The 22,869-nt window shown below is 34.3% G+C and overlaps 4 protein-coding genes across 6 annotated transcripts; all 4 read right to left on the reverse strand.

The window, feature by feature from the left end:
- Nucleotides 1-8,468: 8,468 nt before the first annotated feature.
- On the reverse strand, nt 8,469-9,438 carry LOC110416868 (uncharacterized). The gene is made up of 2 exons (XM_021428993.2): nt 9,109-9,438; nt 8,469-8,914 (listed from the first exon to the last, which is right to left on the reverse strand). Exons 1-2 carry the CDS (start codon nt 9,334-9,336, stop codon nt 8,732-8,734), a joined length of 411 nt encoding a protein of 136 aa, XP_021284668.1. The 5' UTR covers nt 9,337-9,438; the 3' UTR covers nt 8,469-8,731.
- A 2,095-nt stretch (nt 9,439-11,533) lies between these two features.
- Nucleotides 11,534-15,350, reverse strand: LOC110416839 (SET domain-containing protein). Its single transcript, XM_021428953.1, has 4 exons — nt 14,288-15,350; nt 14,067-14,173; nt 13,220-13,318; nt 11,534-12,658 (listed from the first exon to the last, which is right to left on the reverse strand). Exons 1-4 carry the CDS (start codon nt 15,060-15,062, stop codon nt 11,654-11,656), a joined length of 1,986 nt encoding a protein of 661 aa, XP_021284628.1. The 5' UTR covers nt 15,063-15,350; the 3' UTR covers nt 11,534-11,653.
- Nucleotides 15,351-15,504: 154 nt separating this feature from the next.
- TY2 (thioredoxin Y2) lies at nt 15,505-17,490 on the reverse strand. Of its 3 annotated transcripts, none has more exons than XM_021428956.2 (5): nt 17,099-17,490; nt 16,802-16,890; nt 16,479-16,656; nt 15,915-15,985; nt 15,505-15,803 (listed from the first exon to the last, which is right to left on the reverse strand). In XM_021428956.2, the coding sequence occupies exons 1-4, from the start codon at nt 17,288-17,290 to the stop codon at nt 15,920-15,922; spliced, it is 525 nt and encodes a 174-aa protein (XP_021284631.1). In that variant the 5' UTR covers nt 17,291-17,490; the 3' UTR covers nt 15,505-15,803; nt 15,915-15,919. The 3 variants fall into 3 exon arrangements, with proteins under 3 accessions (XP_021284631.1, XP_021284632.1, XP_021284629.1); XM_021428957.2 differs by having other exon boundaries at nt 15,505-15,681; nt 17,099-17,489; XM_021428954.2 differs by having other exon boundaries at nt 15,505-15,800; nt 17,099-17,489.
- Nucleotides 17,491-18,441: 951 nt separating this feature from the next.
- LOC110416849 (Sphingomyelin synthetase family protein) lies at nt 18,442-22,734 on the reverse strand. Its single transcript, XM_021428969.2, has 4 exons — nt 22,243-22,734; nt 19,464-19,858; nt 19,142-19,335; nt 18,442-19,035 (listed from the first exon to the last, which is right to left on the reverse strand). The coding sequence occupies exons 1-4, from the start codon at nt 22,533-22,535 to the stop codon at nt 18,637-18,639; spliced, it is 1,281 nt and encodes a 426-aa protein (XP_021284644.1). The 5' UTR covers nt 22,536-22,734; the 3' UTR covers nt 18,442-18,636.
- Nucleotides 22,735-22,869: the final 135 nt, after the last annotated feature.

A 22,869-nucleotide genomic window follows, 5' to 3' on the forward strand; every position in this document is an offset into this window, starting at 1 on the left:
TTGAGCGTCTTAGGTCCACAATTTCTTCGTGGTTATAATTTTACCTCATTATTACACAAGGGAAAACGAATTTGATTTATAACTCTTTACATTAATGGAGAGTTATTGTACTGTTTTGATAGTTATCCATTCATAATACATATAGGGTTAAGAGAAGTATCAAATTATAACATTGTAAAACTTATTTTGTTTTATAATTTTTTTTGAAATGATTGAAATTTCATTACTATGAAAGATATAAAATACAAAAATAGGTTGTCGGCTAACACAATAACAACCAAAGACAACCTTGTGAGAATTAGATCTCAAGTTGGTCATCTTCAGCAAATCTAGGGGACATAGATTTACTAAGCATAAGAAGACAGCAGGGTGGTCACTATATAGTGCCTACACAAAATCAAGATAACAATAATGGTCATAGCTGTACATTAAAGATTTAACTACTACTTGGAACAGGAAGAAACAAGATATTCTTATTGTTCTCATCAAGGATCCCGTGGCTTGGTTGGAGGGCTTCAACATTAACCCATAATAGATCAGCGGATCTTAAGACTCCACTTCTGGCAAGCTCATCAGCAGTAGTAGTAGCAAAACGAGATACATGATGGATTCTCCAACAATTAATATGACCCAACAGTTTAGTGATTTGCAGAATAAGTCTTCTCAATTTTTGAGGCACCAACAAAGAGTTTTTAATCCATTTGACGACATTTTAAGAATCACATTCAATAAATAAATGATACGAGAGCCAAACTGAAGCTATGAAAATAAGAGTAGCCTCATTTATGGCAAGGAGTTTTGCTATGATGGAGTCCACTACACCAATATCCTTCGAGAAAAAATCAGTGTGACTCCATCCTCCTTCCAAAAGACTTCCTCAACTCCAAAATCACCAAAGTTGCCCCTAGAGGCACCATCAGTGTTGAATTTTAGATGTCAAGCAAGAGGTTTCATATACTTAGCAATACTTTTTTTCTTCTTGCTGGCATGAGGGTTGATACCTTGATTAGGGAACCTAATGAGATCATTAATACTAACGTTAAGCTATGACCACTTAGCATTAAGTGACCAAGCAACACAAACTTTTATAAGTTCAAAAATTTTCTCTGGAACCCATTCTTTACCTTTGATGACCACCTTATTTCTAGTAGTTCAAATGGCCCAAATAATAACAAACCAAGTCATCTTTCAAATAGGAAATCAATATCAAACCATGCAAGAAAACATGCAATAGGATTAAAATGAGAAACCCATTCAATACCCCAAAGTGCCCCCCACCATTGCCAAACTTTATCACAAGCAAAAAACAAGTGGCTCACTATTTTGCATCTCTACTTGCAAGCAGGCAAGTTGCAGCCATATCACTAATGATTCCTTTTTTGCAAGGTCATCTTTCATTAGTAAATGGCCTTTGCGGAGTTGCTAATAGAAAGATTCAATCTTATAAGGTGTGAGTTTAGTCCAAATATGTTTCCAAAGCCTAAGTTGGACATTGCCAACAGCTGTAGTAGCTATTGTCTTATAGAAATAGCTTGGGTATAATAATCATTAAGAGTTTTCTTCCAAATTAACGTATTTTAGAAGTCTCTAACAAGTAACTACTTGTCCAATAAGCAAATGAATTGTTCCTAGAGTCCTCTCTCCCAATCAAAAAGATTTCTTCTCAGATCGACTTGCCGATGCCATTCATCCCTAATCCATGAACCAAAGTTCACCACACAACCATCTTTTTAAAGTGCAGGTGCAATGATCCTTAAGAAGGAAACTTCAAGAATGTGACCATGTATCCAGTCTTCACTCCAAAATTAACCTATTCCCCATTCCTTACTACGATGCCCAACCTTTTAAGGACAATGGTAGCCATGTCACCTTCACTTGATAAAGGTTTAGTGATATCTCTCCATACACTAGAAGCCTTGGAGCCTTGCCATAGACGAGGTATAAGAATTTTGTGATCAACACCAATTTTACCAACTAAAATCTTCCTCCAAAGACTGTTAGGTTTTGTAACACCCTTGACTTTGATATGAATTATATGGTGTGAGCTAAGTTAATTTAGGGCTTAGATTAAATTTTGATGTATGTGCTTAAGGATCAAAGAACGATTCTGAATTTTATTATGTATTCGAGGATTTTAATGATATATTAAACATGCCAGTTGTATGAAAGTTTACACTATGACATTTAGGCAAATTTTTATGGAAATACTTGGTGAATTCTAAAGTTTGATGATTAGATTGAGATTTAATTTTATATTGGAGTATAGGTGTGAGAATTTTGAGTTCTATGAATGTTTGATGTAACACCACCAATTTTCAATGTAAATTAAGTAAACTGAAGATGATTTATGAAATATGTGAAGTCTTAAGGATTTTGATGATATGTTATGTGTGTCAAGTGTCTGAGAGTGCATATATTGACAGTTGGGTAAATTTTGAGGAAAAATATGATAAATCTCATAGTTTGAGGTTTTGATCTAAGTTTGATGATATGTTTGTGAATTATGTGTAAGAGATTAAGTTAAATGACTGATTTGAGGTGTGATATTAATAGAGAATCATTTTAAGGTGTTAAACTTGGAGTTTTGGAAGTTTTAAGAGCTTAAAACTACTTATAGGGGAAGATTTATCAATGCATTCTTGGCAAGAAGAATAATATGAGGTGTTTTAGAGGAATTCTATCGATACGTTTAAGGATGTATCGATAGATTTGAAAAAAGATTAATATGTATGGATACATTATCTTAATGCACTGATACATTTAAAGTAGAGAGCACCTAAGATCATTTTTCTCGAAATGTATCGATATATTATTTCAATGTATCGATACATTTTTTCAAAATTAGGATAGATGTATCAATACATCAAGAGGAAAGGCAAAAAATAAAATTAGGATAGATGTATCAATACATCAAGAGGAAAGGCAAAAATAAAAAAAAGTTCAAGCCATTTTCCCCCAACCATTTCTCTCAACTCTTTTCTCTCACTTTCTCTCTCTAAAAACACAAACCCTAACCCCCAAATTAAATTTTTAAGCCATTTAAGGTCATTCAAAGCATGGGAAACCATCCTAGAGGTAAGATTTAATGTTTTTATTGATTATTTTTTAATTTAATCAGTTAATAACTTCAAAATCTGGTTTTATCCAAATTTGGTAATTTTTCCTTTTTAGTTTAAATTGGAGAATTTTGGAGTTAAGACTTATACAATCTAGCTTCTAAGGTATGGGTTTAACTTGTGAATGAAAAATTTGAGCTTCAATAGTTGGATTGCTAAGAATTGGATAATTGTGATGAAGGTGGCATTTTTCGAAAGCCAAGGTTTAATTAATATTTTAATGTTTTGATGTGTTTGAAGAGGGAAACAGAATTAAATCAACTAGTTGGCAAGCTAGACAATAATTGGAGGCTAAGGATCGAAGCTTGGTTGGGATTATCTCCAATTTGTCATTGTGAGTGGGTTTAAATAAAATGTATGTAATGCATGATGCATGATAGATGCACTGCCATGGTATTAAAATGAAATATGTATGCCTAGACGAATGAACCTGGGTTACAAAATAATACATGTATTTGTGTATATATATACAAATCGTGTGTGATTGTGTGCTATGATGTAAACTAAATAGGTGGACTATGTTGTGTGTATCTAGACTAGAATGTCTAGAGGCTGTGATGAACCCATAAAAGTAGATTGCCTTTTGTGAATGATATGTTGAGAAACTTTGATTGAATGATGCCTTGGAGACTTAAAGGTACTTATAAGCTAATCGAGCTTAAAGATGACTAAAGCTCGATAAATGTGAATTAAGGTTCGATGAGGAAATGTGAATGATAAAGGCATGATGATCTTATTTTTGAATTTATATTTTCGTCTGAGAAATGAATTCCAAATGTTGATATGATTTGTGGTGGAGTGGAGTTTTATCCCTCTGTGACTATGTGAATGCTTGCAAAGATGGTGGTAAGCAGGGATGGTGGCACTAATCCCACCTGTGATTCTCATTTGCAATGCTTTGATGCCATGCATCTGAGAGTATTTCGAGTGATGTCGACGTCAAAAAATTTCTCCGATCAATTTTTTCAACGTCGTGCGTGATTTATTCTTCACCCGTTGCTTCTGTAGACTCGTGATTTATTCTTTACCAGCAGCTTTGCCTTGACCGTGATTTGATTTTCCATTTGTTGGCCATTAAGCATGATTTGGCTGTGTCCAGGGGAAGAACACTCATTGATTTGATTTGCATATGAAGTGAGATAGCTGTGGAGAGGCTTAGATAAATATGAGATGAATCTGATGTGATACTGTAATGACTAGAGTGTGTCATGGGGAATAATTTGAATAACTTTGATTGAAATCTAGAATGGAAAAAGGTAAAGGTCGAAAAGCTCGAACACAAGGTCATCAAGATTGAAAAGAATCTAGCGTGACTAAAAGTCCCATATTCTTACGCTATCAAAGTCGTGAAGGAATTACCCTTATGTGCACGTCATCAAGAAACAATGATTCGTTTAGCTCACCATTTAGTCGAGGGCAATCCAGTGGAGCATCTAATTTGGGCTTTAGATAAAAGGGTGTTTTATGTAATTATTATGGTAAAGCACATGGTGGACTGTGCCACAAGACAGCGGGATTATGTTTTGGATGTGGTTAGTTTTGACATTGATAAAAGATTACCCTATGCAGAGGCAAATAGCAGAGGGTGACCACGGATATGTGTGACAAGTGGCGACTATCTCACCTAAAATGGCACAAGTTGGGAGGAATGTTAAAGGTGACAAAGGCAAAGGTGTGGCTTCATCATCTTGTGGTAGATTGACACAACCAGGTAATGAAAGTGGAGGTCAAGCACGTGTATTTGCTTTGACATCGTAATATGATCAGACTTTTAATGCAGTGATCACAAGTACACTTCTTATATGAGGTACCGAAGCATTAGTCCTGTTTGATTCTGGATCGACACATTCTTCTGTGTCCCGGCACTTTGTGTCGAAATTAGATCGGTATTGTAATAACATGGTGGAACCTTTGATTGTGACTACCCCCTTGGAGGCGATATTTGTTACGGAGTATGTATATAAATCTTTTGTGGTCCCCGTAAAGGATAAAAACATCTTAACAGATTTGGTATTGCTACAAACTTTGGATTTTGATGTGATTTTGTGCATGGACTTGTTAACATCTTATTTTTCCAAGGTAAACTACTACTGTAAATTGGTGAACTATAAGTTACTAGGGGAATCCTCATTTGTGATATACGGGCATGGTAGCCTAGTGTCTATAGAAGTTGAATCAAGCGTAGCCGTCAGACTGATATTGAGGCAAAAAGGCCAAAAGTTCTTGGTGATGATAAGAGATATTTCAATGGAAGAAGGGAGTGTGGATTTCGTACTTGTAGTGGGTGAGTATCTGAATGTATTTCCAAAAGAATTGCCTAGATTGCCTTTTGAAAGGAAGATTGAATTTTGTATTAATTTGATTTTGGATATGCAACCAATTTCGATACCTCCTTATCGAATGGCTCAGCTAAGTTGGGGGAGCTAAAAGGGCAACCGGAGGACTTATTAAATAAAGGTTTTATTTGTCCTAGTGTTCACCTTGGGGAGCTCTTGTGCTATTTGTAAAGAAGAAAGATGGTAGCTTTTGATTTTTTATTGATTACCGACAATTGAATAAAGTCGCTATGAAGAACAAATATCTACTTTTGAGGATTGATGATTTGTTTGATCAGTTGTAGGGTGCCATGTGTTTCACTAAAATCGATGTACGCTTGAGGTATCACGAGTTGAGAATAAGGGACTGTGATGTACCTAAGACAGTTTTCGCACACAATATGGATATTATGAGTTTTTATTGATGTCGTTTAGGCTCACTAATGCACCCACAACATTTATGGATTTGATGAACAAGGTCTTTCGGTCATACTTGGATAAATTTTTGGTCGTGTTCATAGATGACATATTGGTGTATTTTAAGAGTCCGGAGGAACATGTGCAACATCTAAGAATTGTGCTATAGACCCTAAGAAAGCATAGATTATATGCTAAGTTTTCAAAATATGAGTTTTAACTAAGTAAAGTTAGTTTCTTGAGACATGTCATGTCTGAACAAAGGGTGCAAGTGGATCTTAACAAGATAGAAGCTGTAGAAAATTGGCCAAGCTCGAAATTTGTAATCGAAGTTAAAAGTTTTTTGAGCTTAGTCGGATATTACAAACGATTTGTGAAAGATTTTAAACTAAATTATTATATCCAAATTATTATATCTAAATTAAACTAACTGTGATAAAATGAGGTTAAAAGTAGGTGAATGCAAATATATAAAATAAAGGTATAATATTTGAAAAAGTTTCTAAATTATTTAAAAAATTTAGATAAGTTTTTATTTTTTTTATTACGTTCAATTAAGTTTTCATACTTTTATTTTGGACCGATTGACTTTTATGACTAACAGTTGATTAATTGTTATTAGTTAAAATATCACTTATAGTTTTATATTTACGTGACATTTATGTAAATGGTAAAAAATATCATATGACATGTCATAATACTATTTTGTCATCATTAATTATAATATGCAGACAAACCATGTTAGTGCCATGTGTTATAAAATTATAAGTAACATTTTGATTAACCATGTTAGTGACATTTTGACTAATGTCAATCATTGGTCATAAGGCTTATTTAACTTATTAGAGCATGTTTGGTATGACTTTTTTTGAGCTTAAAAGCTATTATGAAGTTCTTATGAAAAATAATAGCTTTTAAAATTAAGCTAAAACTATTTGGTGAATTTACTTTTTATAAGCTCTTTTTTATAGATAAGCTATTTGGCAAAACAATTTTTATCAACTTTAATTTTAATTAAAATTACTATAAAGGGTATTTAATAAATCAGGAGAAAAAAATTGAATCAAATAAAAAAAGGTGAGTGTGAAAAAAATATAATTTTTCTTATAATATTATAAATTGCTGAAAGATAAAAAAATAATTATTGTTATTTTTTAAAGATTGGCTTGAAATTTATGACCTTTGGAACAAAATTGATGTAACATATATGGAAGAGAACTCAAAGTGGAATTAATAATTGATCCAACTGGGTTAGAAAAATCACATTTAGCCATTGATTTGGCAACCCATTTTTCTATTAAAATCATCAATGCTAATTCTATGCAAGTCTTTCAAGGTCTTAATATCCTTACCAACAAAGTTCCCCTCCATGAACAAAAAGGTCTTAGTTTTTATATCTTTTTTAATTTTTAATGGGTTATTTATTTTGTCAAGGAGTACCACATCATCTGTTGGATACTATTAGCTTAAATGTAGAATTCACTACTAAGAAGTTCAGGGATTCTATAATTCTTGTTGTGAAAGGAATTAAAATCTAGTTCAATTTTCTTATAGTGTAGCCTATTGTTATACTAAAAAGAAAAAATTCTTTAAAACTGAGTTACTATAAATGAATATAAATATTGATTTTTCAATTTTCATATAATTTATCTCAACAATCATTGATATATTTGACTAATTATTTCAATCATAATAAATAAATGTTATATACATCAGAAAGAAGTTAACAACAAATAAATATCACATAATTGTCATATCAAATAATAAATTGAAAAATATCAAACAATAAAGAAATTTTCAAAACAAAAAAAATGATAGAAAATAAAATGAAAATGAAAAAAAAATACTCGAAGACAGTTTTGAATTTTGAATTTTTTTTTTCCTTAATTTTTGTAAGAATAAAACAAACCTTAAAAGTATGATTTATAGAAAGGGGGAGAGAAGAGGAAGATCGATAGGAGAGAGGGAATGATATTTTTTGAAAAAGGATCTTTTTGAAAAAAAAATAACTTTCCTAAAAAATTGACATGTTTTTTGAAAAAAAGAGAAGAGAAAGCTCTTTAAGAGCTTTTTTCAAACCTCATTTTTTTAAGAAAATTTATTCTTTAAAAAAAATCTTTTTTTTTTAAAAAAAGCTTCTAACCGAGTACTGTTGGGCTCAACTTTTACTTTTAAAAAGTAGATGAGTTAAAAATAAACTACACAAAACAAACACTTAAAATAAAAATATAAAAATTTGATTGAAGTAATAAAATAATAAAAGTTTTATTTAAAGTTTTTTTGAATAGTTTATGAATTTTATAAGAATTACATCTATAAAATATGTTTGAGCTTTAAATTGAATAATTAGTGCATACTTCTTTCCATTCAAAAAGTTAGATTCAAAATTTCCATTTCTCAAATATAAAAAAGTAACCTTTAGGAATTAATAAAAAATTATATAAATTCTTATCATTAATCAATCAATAGTTCACATACCGGAATGATTCAATTTCAAAGTCTCTCACACACATAGAAATTAAAAGATTGACTTTTGAAGCTATGAACTTGATCAAGTACTTGGATTATGATTATTTTAATAAAATAAGTTATTAGATAATAACGCAAGTAAAGTCAAAAATTAAGTGAAAAAGAAGAAACTTAATTAGATAATATACCTTACAGAAGATTAATTCACAAAAACACAGCCGAAAATATTATTATAAACAGATAGAGCCTGAGAAAAGCGGATAACATGATCTAATAGGGACACACAATAATTGCAGAAAGCGGCTACAATACACAGACGAAGCCCACACCAATAGTTCTTATTAAGGGTAGCTGCTCACTGGTGACAAACACAACACACGGAATGACGTAAAGAAGAAGAAAAGTATCAGTAAATCAGAAAAAGTGGTGCTTCTTCTTTCCATGAGCCTCCTCTTCTTCTTTCTTCGCTTCTTTCTTCTCATGATGCTCGTGGAATGCAAACCCCCCGGCTCCCACTGCTGCGGCTGCTGCCACTTCCTCTTCTATCTTGTGCCTGTGGGCATGCTCCGGATCTTTCTTTGCCTTGTGCTTCTCATGCTGAAATATACATATAAAATTGTAACTATTATTAATTGATTGACCAAAAGCCATGAAAAGGGTAATATTTTTGTACGTGCTAACACGCCAATAACAAAGAGAAGATGCTCTATGAAAGGGTTAGATGTTGCTGCTAATTAAGCATAACTTAATTAAATAAGTGATGAGAAAATGAAATCGTGAGAAAGCATTACCAGTGCATAAGCACCAGCTGCGGCAGCCCCTAGCTCCCCAACGTGCTCGAGGTGCTTGTGGTGCTTCTCTTCCTTCTTGTAATCCACTTCCGTTTCAGCCGGGCCAGCCCCATAACCAGCAGAGATATCACCAGAGTAAGCAGTTTCAGAGTAGACAGAGGTGTCAACAGGCTTTTCATCCTCCTTGTGGTGGTGGAAGAGGTGGTGGCGGTGCTTCTCCTCAGCCATTTTGGCGTGGTGGTTGGTTGAGTATGCTTAACAAAGAGAGTAGAAGGAAATATGGCAATGTGATGTTAATTAAGGTGGATTGGGATGCGATGGAAGGATGTTGTATGATAGGGGTCTATATATAAGTGATGGTACCCAAAATTAGGTGATTAAGGCTTCCATGACCTGGCTTGCACAATAAATGTTGTTGGACGGTGGGAATACATGACTTTCAATGGATCATGGTAGGTTTTACTTTTAAATTTGTATGATACTTTAAAAAGTTCTTAAGTTATTTAGAAAATTTAAATAAGTTATTATTATTTTGTTATGTTTAATTAAATTTTTATATTTTTATTTTAAATCAAATAAATTTTTATAATTAATAATTGACTCAATAAAAATGTCACTTATCATTCTATAGCATATGACATGTTGATACGTAATAATTTATAATGACATGACATGTTGATATGTTATAATTTATTATAACGTGGCATGGTAATATTGTATGATAACATGACCATTTGTCATTTTTATCTTCTACATTAATACCATGTGAGTATAAAATGATAAATGTATTTTCATTAATGACAATTAGTCAACTATTATTTATAAGTGCTTATTAGACTCAAAATAAAAGTATTGAAACTTGATTGAACTTAATAATAAAATAAAAATTTATTTCAATTTTCTTAAATAGTCTAAGGTTTTTTTTTTTGAGTATTATGCTGAAAAGTTTTCAATCAATGTTTTATTTATTTTTTTAATTTTATAATATTTCTTTTGTGTTCATTCTTGGTTATTATAATTGATTGACTTGGCTCTCCTTTTTGAATTTACTAATCCTGGCGATTGACGGTATACCTCAGGAAGGTATCAGCAAGAAGTGATCAACTAATGCTATAACATTTGAAGAAAGATTAATCGAAGAAGGGATAACATGATGAGTGATGACACCTGACCCTAAAATTAGGTAATCCACGTAGCATAACAAACAAAACCATTGCCCTTTATAATCCGTAAACGTGGCCTGCGTAGGAATTGAAGCTGACCCAGAAACGTTTCAAATTTAATTAATTAATGAGACAGTAGATTTTCATCCGATTTTCAAAGGAAAAGGGGTGGTCCATAAAGGTGAGGCTGAAATTGATCCAACAGATGGATAATGGTAGAGCTGAATGGCAGTTGAGAGACACATCTTCTGTCGGCAAGGCAAGGGGATAATATTCCACTCACTCATTTTTAATTCATATATTGTTTATCAATTTCAGTAAAAGCAATATTAATTGGGTAATGGGTATCATTTTAGTACACCTTATGATTTTCAGCTTTTTTGATAATTTATTAAAATTATTAATAAATTTTAAAATGATTATTTATTTTATTTTAAAATATAAAATATTTATAATTTATAATTAAAACTTTAGCATAATATTTTATTCTCTCTTCTTGACTGATGGGTCGTTGAAGATGTAATGAAACAGGGATCTGGATCTGGTGAAGCAAATAAAGAAGTTAGAAACAATGGCGTTACCGAGAAACAAGGCATCAACTTAAGTTGAGAGGGCCATGCATGAAGGAAAAGAGAAATAAAAGATATAATAAAGGAAAGGGTTAGATGGTGGGATGGAGGTGTATGATCTAAATGAGTATGAATGCTGAAAATGATGGACCACGTTGTTACTTTGTGATTTGTTGCTTATAATACAATAGTAATGGTAACAGATACAGCAAGGAGGATAAGCCTTTTGAGGACAATTTGACATCCAAACTCCACGACAAATCCAATTCCTTCACGAATTTTAGCCCCTTCTTCAAAGCCCACACGCTTATATTTTCGTCAATTCTGAATAATTCATGAACCTTATTTAATATAATAATTGTAAAAGATATATATATATATATATACATTATAATTGAAAAAGAAGAGATTTAAACTTTATTTAATATTTTATTAAATTAATAAAATAATAAATATTTTAAAAAAATTCTTGAAAATAAAATTAATAGTGTTAAGTAGAAAAGTAATCGAAATTATACGCGGATAGTTAAGTGTCGAAATTTAAAGTTTAGAAGGTAAATTGATTTTACTTCAAAGCACAAGATATTATTGTAATTTAATGTATGTCAAAACAAATATAAAGAAATATGGTTGAAGGGCTTGCATCAAATACCTGCAATACTCTAATTGTATTTATATGCTTGCAAGAGTCACTTTGCTATAAAAAATCTAAATTACTGAAAACATAACATTAAATTGTTTCTAAGATTTGTCTCTCACAAACATTTGCATGCCAAATTTGCTTGTGTTCACAAAGTTAATTTGTCTCCTGAATCAATGTACAATGCTATCTACACCATACAAAATGTTCAAAACATGAGTGCTTAATTGGGAATTCTGTCCATAACAAATGTGTGCTAAAATTCCTCCATACAGTAAGCAATGGATACCAACCTCGTACATGTGTATCCTTCTTTCCTTAGTATACCATTGTGCCTGATGTTTATAGCTACCCTCTGTTATGAATTTGGAATCCTCATCATTGCGGTTCGCATCAGCATGAAAATCCCATGATTGTCCAAGCCATCTGAAATCAAAAGGATCTTCAAATATTTCCAAGTAATGACAACCACGAGCCAGAAACCTCCAAATCTTCGCTGTCATGTTGCTCACACAATCAAGAAAGTCACTAGATATATGCTCGAAATTCACTCTCTGTGCTTGGCTAAGGATTGATTTGGCATCAAATATGTCCATCAATGAGCACTTGGAGCATTTATGCTTTGCAATTGTAGACACTTCTGAAATAGGAAAGCCCCACTTCACAAACAAGTTCCACAGAGAGCTTCTAGCAAGGGTTACTAAAGATTCCCCTGCATTTGTCCAGAAATTTGCAGCAGATGCAATCAAAGAAGATTCTGAGCAAAACAGATGGTGAGTTGCACCTGCCAGCAACAAAGAGTAAGCTGCACTGGTCCTATTCGTGTCAAATGCTTTCAATTGACATTCATCTATCTCTGGATGGAGGGCCAATAAATCACTCGAACAGATTCTATATGCAGAAGTGAGAGTTGTGTAAGCATTAAGAGCAAGATGGTGAAAAGGATGCAACTTGAAATTTAGCTGTGATTTTCCATCCTTGCTTTCTACTTGTTCAATGTGAAGACCTAGGTTTAGTATGCTCTCAAGCTTCTCACAGCAAGATTCAGGATCACCAACTGACAAAAACTCAGTTATAGTTTCATCCATGTAACTGTACACCCTTTTAGATGCCTCATCCCTATAAAGGTTATGATCGAAGCTTGAGCTTGAAAAGCTGAGATTGCAAGTAGAAATTTCCTGAAATTAAGTGCAGATGATTCTTTAAAATTCTTGTTTATAAAATTCATACATCTTAAACAAATAATGATGCAAATATAGAACTTGAAATTAACAGATGTAAATTGCTGTACCACAGTTGCAAGGGGTTCACTGCTAAACAAGAGAAAAAAGAAAAGGGAGAATGTCTTTCTACAGAATAAGTATAAAATACCAAATAATCTTTTGTCTCATAAGCATGAAGGTCATGAATGAGCATTTCAATGTGAATCACCTATCTGCAACGGGCAGGTTAGGAGATAAATCTTTTTAACAGATTCAAGCTAAAGGGAGTGTCCAGTTCCAATAAGGGAGATCATGTATGCCCTAACCAAAAAAATGTGGATCCAACCCTCCTAGCGTGTAGAAAGCCAAAAGAAACAAAATGCTACATAAGGAGACAATTGAATAAATGTTCTAAAGAGATAGAGAAAATAAGGTCTTGATCCATTATGAGCTTCTAAGCTGACTTTAACAAGACTCACATGTCCAAACAGCAAAGAAAATACTTTGATTAAACAGAATCCTTATGCAGTTTCTAACCTCTAAAGCACGATCAACATAGGTTGTGGGTGATGCACTACATCGGCTACAAGAACAGGTAAATTGATACTTAGACCGCAACTCCGATTGCCTCATTGCCTGAAAAAAGGAAGTGAAACAAGAAATTAGAACTAGAATACAGAACATGTGGGACAACAACATAGCCACCCAGCAATCTTTTGATATCTTTTCTTTCTTGCCCTAAAGTTTAACTTGAGTGTAGGTAATGAAAAGATTTCTATTGGTTTTGAGACCACTGAAGGTGCTAGAACCGAGCCTGAGGATAATTAAGACATTAGCTACATTTATAATAGATATCTTGTTTAGCCCAACCATTTTAGTTCCTCCATTCATTCCAGTAATTTCCATCTTTGAATGGCCTAAAATTATTTAAGATATTTTCTTTGATACAGTAAAGGTAAAATTTGGGTGTGGAGTACTTGAAATGAAGGTAATGAATTTTCCCATTAAAAGATATTAAACCAAAAGAAAAATTTATAATAAAACCAGTAAATCAGTATATCCCATAGTGTAGAACTGTAAATTAATTTTAACTGTTTTAAGTATTTTCTATAAATGATCATTTTATCCCAATCTGTGACAAGTTTTCCACCATTCAAGAAGAATCCTCATTAGACTATAAGTAAACATGTTCAACATCCTAATTTCTTAAGCTATGGATTTTGCAATCAAATGCTCACATTGTTCCCACATAAAAGCGACAGGATTCAATTGAATTATGAAACCAAACAAACCACATTGCACATGTTCATTTCACATTTCGCATAATCAAGCCTTGATATTGAAATCAACATTTAGATTACGGTATTAGAAAATAACAAAGCACCTTCGGTTGCAGCAAATCAGTGTATGAAACACAAACTTCCTCCCCCTTTCTAATCCTCTTAATACTCCGCACTATAATCTTAGGACCTAATTCGTATCCCTTATTCCCTGCATAAAATCAAACAACAAAATCAAAGACAGATTTGTAACAGAATTTCATCCACATCAACAAAAATTCGAAAAAGATAAGTGTGTGCAGTAAAAATTAGTAGAAAGAGCAACCTTTTGTGTGCTCAACACAGCCACAAGCATCACACTCTTCCCCTGAAACGCTAGGAACGATCCTTAGCGTGGAACTGGAATCTTCCCGAAACGACGACGTCGCATGGGGGGACGAGATTGAGAATCGGTAACAAGCGTTGGGAGAACAGCTGTGATTGATCCAAGAGAAACTCAGATCGTATACGGCGATCCCTAGAGAGCGCCCACTCTCGTCTTGCACTTCCACGGCGTTTGTTATGATTAAGCTTAAGACGGCCTCTTCCAGTAAAAAGCCGTCGCTTTGTCCTTCGTTATCTCTGTTTCGTGATTTCCTCGCGGCGGCCATGGCTATAGCTCCCTGCCGAATTTTGGCTGCGACTTCGGGAGATGACGAAGTCAGCATATGATGGTTGGTGAGGAGGCCGTCAATGCGGTGGAGGTGGGGAGGCGTGGAGGGGAGGGATTGGAGGAGGCGGAGAGCGGTGCGGAGGTCGGAGGAGTCAGGACAGGTGGGGGGTAGGAGGGATTCGGCGCTGGAGGAATGGAGAGGGGAGTGGGAGGAGTAGCAGGCGGGGGAGCAATAGAGAGGCACATGGCGGGGAACATGGGCGACGGTAGGGGGGAGACGGGAGAAGCAAGAGGAGCAATGGGAAGAGAGGACAGAATCGTAGAGGGAAAAGGAAATAGGAAGAATGGGTGGGGTTATGTCTTGTCCAGAGTCGAAGTCTTGCTTTGCTCTCATTTCCATTTCCATTTCCATTTCCTCTTGTTTCCCTCCCACTCCAGTCATGGACATGGTAAATGACTCTACCAATAGGTCAATTGTTATCCAAATTCCAATGAATGGGACTCTCGCCTCCACTATGTAATTAGTACTGACGAGATATGTTTAAAGCTCATGGTTTTGTTTAGCGCTCTTGGAAAAGCCAATGTCAATATTTATGTCTAAATATCAAGTATTTGATTCAATGATAAAAGTATGTGCAAATATTAACGTATTTAACTCAATCACAAATGACAAGTCAAAGAATTTGGCTCAAAATCATCTTTTCCCAAATTAAAAACTATAAGAAGATTCCGTACGCATAGAAATCACCACCATTTTACTCTTGGGTTGAATGCTAATGAAGAAACAAAACCATGCTACACTAAAAGCATCTATGCCAGTTTGATGAACGTGAGGTGCCTGATAGTCTTAAAGATTATAAAGATTTGTTATCATGTTAACAAAAGTAGACTCCGGTGCAGAATAGAGGATCCAAATCAACATTATCATTGATGCCGAGTTCAATAAATGTATTCTACTAATAGCCAAAAAGAGATGCTCATTGGATAAATGCAACCATTCGGCAATCGCAGAGCATACAATGTCTTTCTATGTCGTCAAAATCCTTGGAAGCAGGGACAAAATTCATCTGCACATACACAATAATTTATATCAAGAAATATCTAAAGCATGGACACGAAAGCTGTCTCAATCTCCTGTACGTTCATTACTCCAATCCAACAGTTCAGTTACAGAAGATGGTCGAACCTGCTGAAAATAAACATTAGTGAAAAGGAAGCAGAGAAAGATATGGTAAAGGGTGTTTCTTAAGCATGCAGATCAAGGGGAAAAAACGATTATAGGAACATATCAAAGGCTCACCACAGCTATTGCTTAACACTTAAAGAATTCTCAATGCATTGAATGAGCTGATTGGCAGTGAGGGCACCCTCCTGATAATAAATGGAGCTAAAAGTGTTAAGAAAAAAAATCTAAACTTAAAATGTAGACCAACTGCACATGAATTAAGAAATACCAAAAATTAATTCAAAAATGATATAGAATTCAGCAATTGAAACATGCACATATCACTGATGCAGTCTAACAATGGCATAAATGCATGAAGAACAACTACTCAGATGGGACGAAAGGAACGTCCTATTACATGCAACACATGAATGCTCTACTGATACCAAAAAGACTATAACAGGGTCTAAGAAGAAAGGAAACCATAAACCTTAAACAGTCAGGTCTATCTTGAAAAGAACATATTAGTCCGAACAATTTATGATAAATCAATGTATTAATCCATGCCCTGTATGCCAAGATGAACTGACACCAATCTTCTATGAAGGCCTAATAAAATACTTTTGCAATTTCATAAGCATAAACACAGGTGTAAAGAGTGAGCATTCAAGCAAAACTTGAGCTACTAAATAAACTTACGAAACGATCAAATGGCTTCCCATCCTTAAATATGATGAAAGTCGGCAATGCCTCTATTCTGTATTTATCAGCAATGCTAGGGTACTTCTCAGTGTCAATTTTCACCACCTGAATCTTATCTTTCAGAGCAGTACTCACTTCATTGAGGATTGGAACCATGAATTGACAAGGTCCACACCTACAAAAACAGCCATTTCCTGGAATTTCAATCCTTGAAAAAAGAAAGGATCTGAATTCCCAAAAATTAAAACCATAATTTAACCAATTAAGCGATTCTAAATATTCACAAAATAGGGTTAGCATCCAAGTTAAGAGATAGTTACCAGGTAGCATAGAAGTCAACCAAAACAGGCTTGTCGGAATTCGCTAACAAGTCATCAAAGGAGTTAAATGTTTGCTTCTTTGCTTCAACCTATTTTAAGGTAACCGAAATTGAGACATACATATTAGCAAAAACATTAATTAAATCGAATAAAATGCTACGAACAAACAATTTCACTAAAATTCCGCTAAACCTAAAAGCTCAGATAATGTAAATTAGTTTAAGAGTAATGTTTCAATTCAAAGGACGTTCCTTTTAAAAAGTTTTAAAAAGGAAATGAGGTTTTAAAGAGCTGTACCACCAAAGGACGGTGCCGAGGCAGCGAGGAAGAAGAAATCGCCTTATTACCGATTCCAATCGGGTGAGACCGAAGAGGAAATTGAAGAGACGAAGAGAATGATAGTTTCGATGAATAGTAGTAAGAGGACAATTTGGTTGAGTTTTGGCGATTAAGCGCAGGAAGAGTTGATGCGGAGGCAGAAATCGCCATTACCTCGACTTCGAAGACGCCGATTTTTACTGTTCCGAAGAAGTGTTGGGCGATGTAAGCTTCAGCTTAGCCGATGTTTGGATATCAATCGCTCCAAAATAGAAAAAGAGGTAAATATCTGTTTGGTTTTAGACAGATACGTAGAAATTGACCAACAACGACTTGATGATTCGGTGTGATAATTGGTTTTTTATTATACAACGGCATCAGGATTAAAGCCGTTGGATGCTCAGAATTGAGCATCATTAGTTTGTTTGACTTTTTAAATGTTGGCCAGATTTGAGTTCGCCGATGGGATCCGAATTAGTGTCTGATGGAAATGTTGCACCGGATCTAAATAAAAATTGTATTTGGTGACGTGGTGTCTATTTTGGCCTACTTTTACATATTTGATACAAGCAAGAAAAGGAAAATAAATTAAGCGGGTTAATTCATTCAGAAAATCTAATCAATCTGACTTAACTGATTTTTTCTACAGTTTTAACTGAACCGATTAAATGTTTTTCTTAACCGATTTAACCGTTAATATGAGTTTACCTAATTTTAACTTTTTTTAATTTATTTTATGATTTGCTTAGAAATTATTGGCATTGTGTTTATTTTATAATTAATATAAATTTACTTTTGGCAATAGCTTTCCTTTTCATTTTCATATATATCATAATTTTTTTTAAGGATTTCAACATGAATTCTACAAATTTAATTTATTTAATAGTATAACCTTATTGTTAATTTTTTGTTGACAAGAAGTGATCTTGTATGTTTCAATAATTAATTAGTTATTGATATTGACTTAATTGACTGATTAGATTAAATTAAAATAAGGTTAACAATAAATTATTGTTATTTTATACTTTGGTTATTGATTAAGGTGACTTATTTTTAATTAAATGTTAATAAAATTTATCATATAGTATATTAATAAGTTACTATATTAATGTAAGTTATACTATATTACCATAGCATAGTAAGATATAGTATATTACTAAGATATTAAGTAATCTAACATAGTATAGTAATATATTTAATGTTAATTAAGTTACTATATCAATAAGTTAATATTACTTTTGACCAAATTTTGAATTAAATTTTAAATTTTTCTATAAATTTGATTTTTTTTAATTTTTAATATCAAAAAATAAAAAAGAATATGAGAAATGTATTTGAAATATAAAAATATAGAAATATTAGATGTTCAAAAAATATGTATATTTACTTCCCTGTTAGAACAGGGAAGTAAAAAACCTGACAGATTAGAACTACACAAGTCCCTTATCGGAGAAGAATCGTGTACAATCACTATTATCTCTAACCTCAAAACCGTGGTACAACATGATGCGAGGATGTCAGCCATCGCTTGTCCATGTGAAGGCCAGAACAACGATGGTAAGTGAGAAGAAAATAGTCCCGCAAGCAAACAACCACATAACCTTGCTTGGTCCTTTCTTCTGGCTATCCTGACTGCCCAACTCAACATCTTTGAGAAGCTCCCTTACTTCATCCATGTCTGAATCCTTGGCAGCTTGGAGTAGTCTACCTTGAATTTTCCCAAGCTTCGTGAGTCTGCTATCTCTAGTTCCATCCTTAGCTGACCAGATAAAACCCGTCATCTTCCACAGAAGAATACCCACATAAATGGCAACAATACAGTCTACAGTATAATGGTGGCGCTCTCTTATTTCACGCTGAGCACTGTGCATAACAAGCAGCCATATGAGAGCTGAGCTAAACCCCCCATAAGCCTCCTGCAATTTAGGATTCAGAAAGGCCAATATGGCTTGGTCATTTATGATTTACCAATAGCCACTAGAAGAAGAGACAGTACAGTTTCTGAATGTATTAAAACAATACCGTCCAAGCCATTGCGGTCAGTACAGCAACCAGCATGTGGCCACTGTATAGAAGGTCATTGCAGCCACCCCCTGCCTTTTTAAGCAGACTGTACCATGAAGTTCCTTCTGATGGGGTGGGTCGCAGAAAATCAATCAGGAAGCTCATTGAACCCCAATCTGGACGGTAGTCACCAAGGTATCTGCCAGTATCAGCTGGAAAAAAAAAAAAGAAAATTTTAAGACTAACTCCCGGAGGCAGGGAAATTACAAATAGACAAAACAATAACAATTAAGGACCTGCTTATAACATAGTAGCAAATATATATATAAAAAAAACATACCATATGCTATATCCTGTTGTATAACTTGACGAATGGCATTTGCATCTGAAGCATAAGGAACATAATATTTCTGAGCCCAAGGATGAGGATGTCCCGGGACCCGGAATCGAGCTGAAGCACACCAAGGGCGGGCTGATGGCAGAATTGTAGATGCAAAAGTTATAGCACGAAGAAGACGGCCAATTGCCATGGTAAACATGTATCGTGCACCTAACCCAAGACCAGGGGCTTTTACAGAGTCAAATAGCACAGAGAAGGCCAACATTATAAATAACATCAAGAAATGGTGCAGGCCAATAATGTGAGCTCTCAGCATCTCAACAACTGCTTCAGGAAGTTTCTCATTTAGTGCCAGGAGCAACCATTGACCAGTATCCGGAAGTGGAGGTGTATCCCTGTTAAATATTACCAATTCAATCAATGGTCCCATTAAAATTTAAATATATTTACACATGAAGTGTTTTAGAAAAGGTTTTGTCTTAGTTCCCAAGAGAGTATGTGAATCAAGCAGAAATTTAATATTATAAATTAATAAGCAATATGGAGAAAGTGTCACCTCTGATTTATATTTCTTGTATAAAATTTCAAATCATTATGCAATGTAGAGGATCCTCATTGAAGAACAAAATGATTAATTAATTAAGTTCATCTGTATGTACCAACTGTGTGATTACAAAATGATTCATTCTCATGCTTTCCTCAAATTATTCTTCAGAGCCTGTTCATGTAACTCTACCTACTTTCTAGAACATTTTAAATAAGGTGCATAAGAATAACTTTCCACGTGGTTCTACAGATTTTGTCAATAAACTAGCTTTGGTTATCAATTATTCTAGCAACTCGAATAACTTATGTACCAGATCTCTATTAATGTGCCAGAGAGGATGCTAAAGTTGAATCACTGCATCTGAAACTTAACATATGCCCATTAAATAAATTATCCAGAAAATAGAATCATTTTATGATTTGATGTTATCGATTCTCTAATAAAGTACATGCGGATGGCATGTGTAAAAAGCTACAACAACTATGGATCTTGCATGTTTGGTGTCTTCATTAAAAAAGAACACATACAAGTGAACCATCACTTGGCAAAGCTTAGTCATAAATGTGCCTCCTCCTTGGGTCAGCTTGGTGTCCTAGATTTGAAATCTTGTCCTGATTCAAACTTCCAAATGTCACATGATTTTTCTTAAATCAAATTTCAGGAAAAGAGTAACAGAGGTAAAATCCTTAATCTCTTTCCTCTGTTAATCCTTCATTGTTTAACAAGCAAGAAATTAAATGTTTTCATCTATGAATTCATGTTGCTATCTATGAGCACCTCTATGATCGATGATAAAACCCAAGATAGTTGGCTTTGAGTGAAAGGAGAGAACTTCAAATATAGGAGTTGAGACATGAAGGAAATGAAATGAACGCCTGTTAGAAACCCAGAAAACCACTGGTCCTATAAAAGGACACTTTTCACAGAAATTACAGTGAGAATGAACTAGAGCATCAGTTGAATACATGCATTCCACTTTAGATAAATTTGGTGCAGGAAGATGACTAGCACAAATGTGATAGCTAGTGTCCCCACACTACCATTCCCTGCTATTAGCAAGTGCATCAAGACAGAAAAGACACACTACCAGAAAAGAATGGCTTAAAAGAAAACATAAAATAGAATAAGAGTAAAGGTTTAGAAAAATTCTCTTTTTAGGTTAACAAAATCAATAGAGCCCTTGCAGGAAAATTAGATATCAGGGCTGGAGAACCCCTACATGCATATGAATCAATTCTAGCCATACAAGACTCTCTCAACAACCAAATATGATTCAAAATACTACCTATAAAAGAGTCAGTGACAAATTTGTCTCTCCTCTTTCCTTTTTAAGTTCTGCAAAATGGTGGAATTTGAGGAGTAAAGAAAAATGCTAGAAATTGCATGTATAAGTAGGAAGTTTCTAGTTCCTGGGATAGAAACGGAATTGGACCCAAGTTTCAAATTCATAATTTCATACTATACTGCAAGGTTCCTATTGACAGAAAACAGAGTCAGAGACCTCCATAAATAACTTTCTTCTAAATATCTGTTTCTATTTTTCTAAAGGTAAATCCTTCTATCTATGTTACCAGTTTTTTATAGGGTTTAAAAACATTCTTAAATTGTCATTTGCACATGGTGTAGAACATCAATAATGGAGGATGTGACACGAGGCAATCTGGTTTGATAACTCAAACTCTATTTATTACAGCCATACAAAGATTGCATTCATTTTGGAAAGAAATCCATAAAAAAATCATTGACATGGTTTGATCACACATGAAAGCCAAGTAAAATTATCACGCAACTAAAGCCCAAGGTTTGATTGGAAGATGATTTACAAACTGCAAATTATAACTAGCAGGATTCAGACTGTGAGTTGACAAACTGAAAAAGGCAAGAACCAAAGTTTCCAAGCCTGCAACACCTGGAGCAAAGCTGATCGCTCTTACTACTCAGCATTTATTATCAGTAATTCCAATCATCCATCTTTCCATAATTAGCACTTAAAACTCTCTTTGAAAGCAACAAATCTGGCATATTCACCTTTAACTACTTTCCTAATGCACCAAAACTAACTCAAATCACAGCCACTAAGCACAGTCCATAAAACTGACAATGAGCCAAAGAAACAACAGAAAACAAACTCGACCCACAAAATACAAAGCCGAGAAATACACAAATCAGATAAAATCACATCGAATATAAGCTAATTCAACACTTGGAAATGACAAGAAGCAAGTAACTTACTGGTGCCAATCGAGGCCAAGGACAGCGGTAACGAAACGAACTGAGAGAGCTTCATAAAGAAGAGCAGAGAGCATGAATATGATCGAAGCAAGGAAAGGAAGTGCAGCTCGAAATTCGGCGTTCCAGTGACGGTAGAACGGCACGCGCGTGATGGCGATGACCGCGAGTAAAGACCAGAGCAAGGGTTGAAGACGCTCGTGCCACGTCGTGGAGACGTTGCGCAGGTAGTCTACCGCCACGTAGGTCATCGCCGCCACCCCCAGACCCCCGCCATTCGCCGCCGGCCACCGCATGGAGCTGGCCGATTCGGTGAAGAGAGAGAGAGAAAGAGCTTATTGTTTGGACAATGCTTTGGTTCGATTGGTTGTAACAGGGTGTTAAAAGTGGGAAGTCGAAGGATGTCGGATCTTGAATTTTGAAAAAGCTAAGCTAAGCTAATCCCTTTTGGTTTTTTGGGGGCAAAGCTAAGCTAACGTGAAATAGCGGATTGTCTTGCTCACCATTTTGTTCAATTAATTATCCACAAGTAATTAGTACTCACCTAATCAATTAATCTTTACAATTATTTTCCCTGATGATCACATTAATTCTATCAAGTCATAGGGTTAATCATAGGAAAATTTCTTA

Source organism: Theobroma umbraticum, unplaced genomic scaffold, assembly GCF_002168275.2.
Source record: "Theobroma umbraticum cultivar Fairchild unplaced genomic scaffold, ASM216827v3 scaffold_51.0, whole genome shotgun sequence".
Lineage (NCBI taxonomy): Eukaryota > Viridiplantae > Streptophyta > Magnoliopsida > Malvales > Malvaceae > Theobroma > Theobroma umbraticum.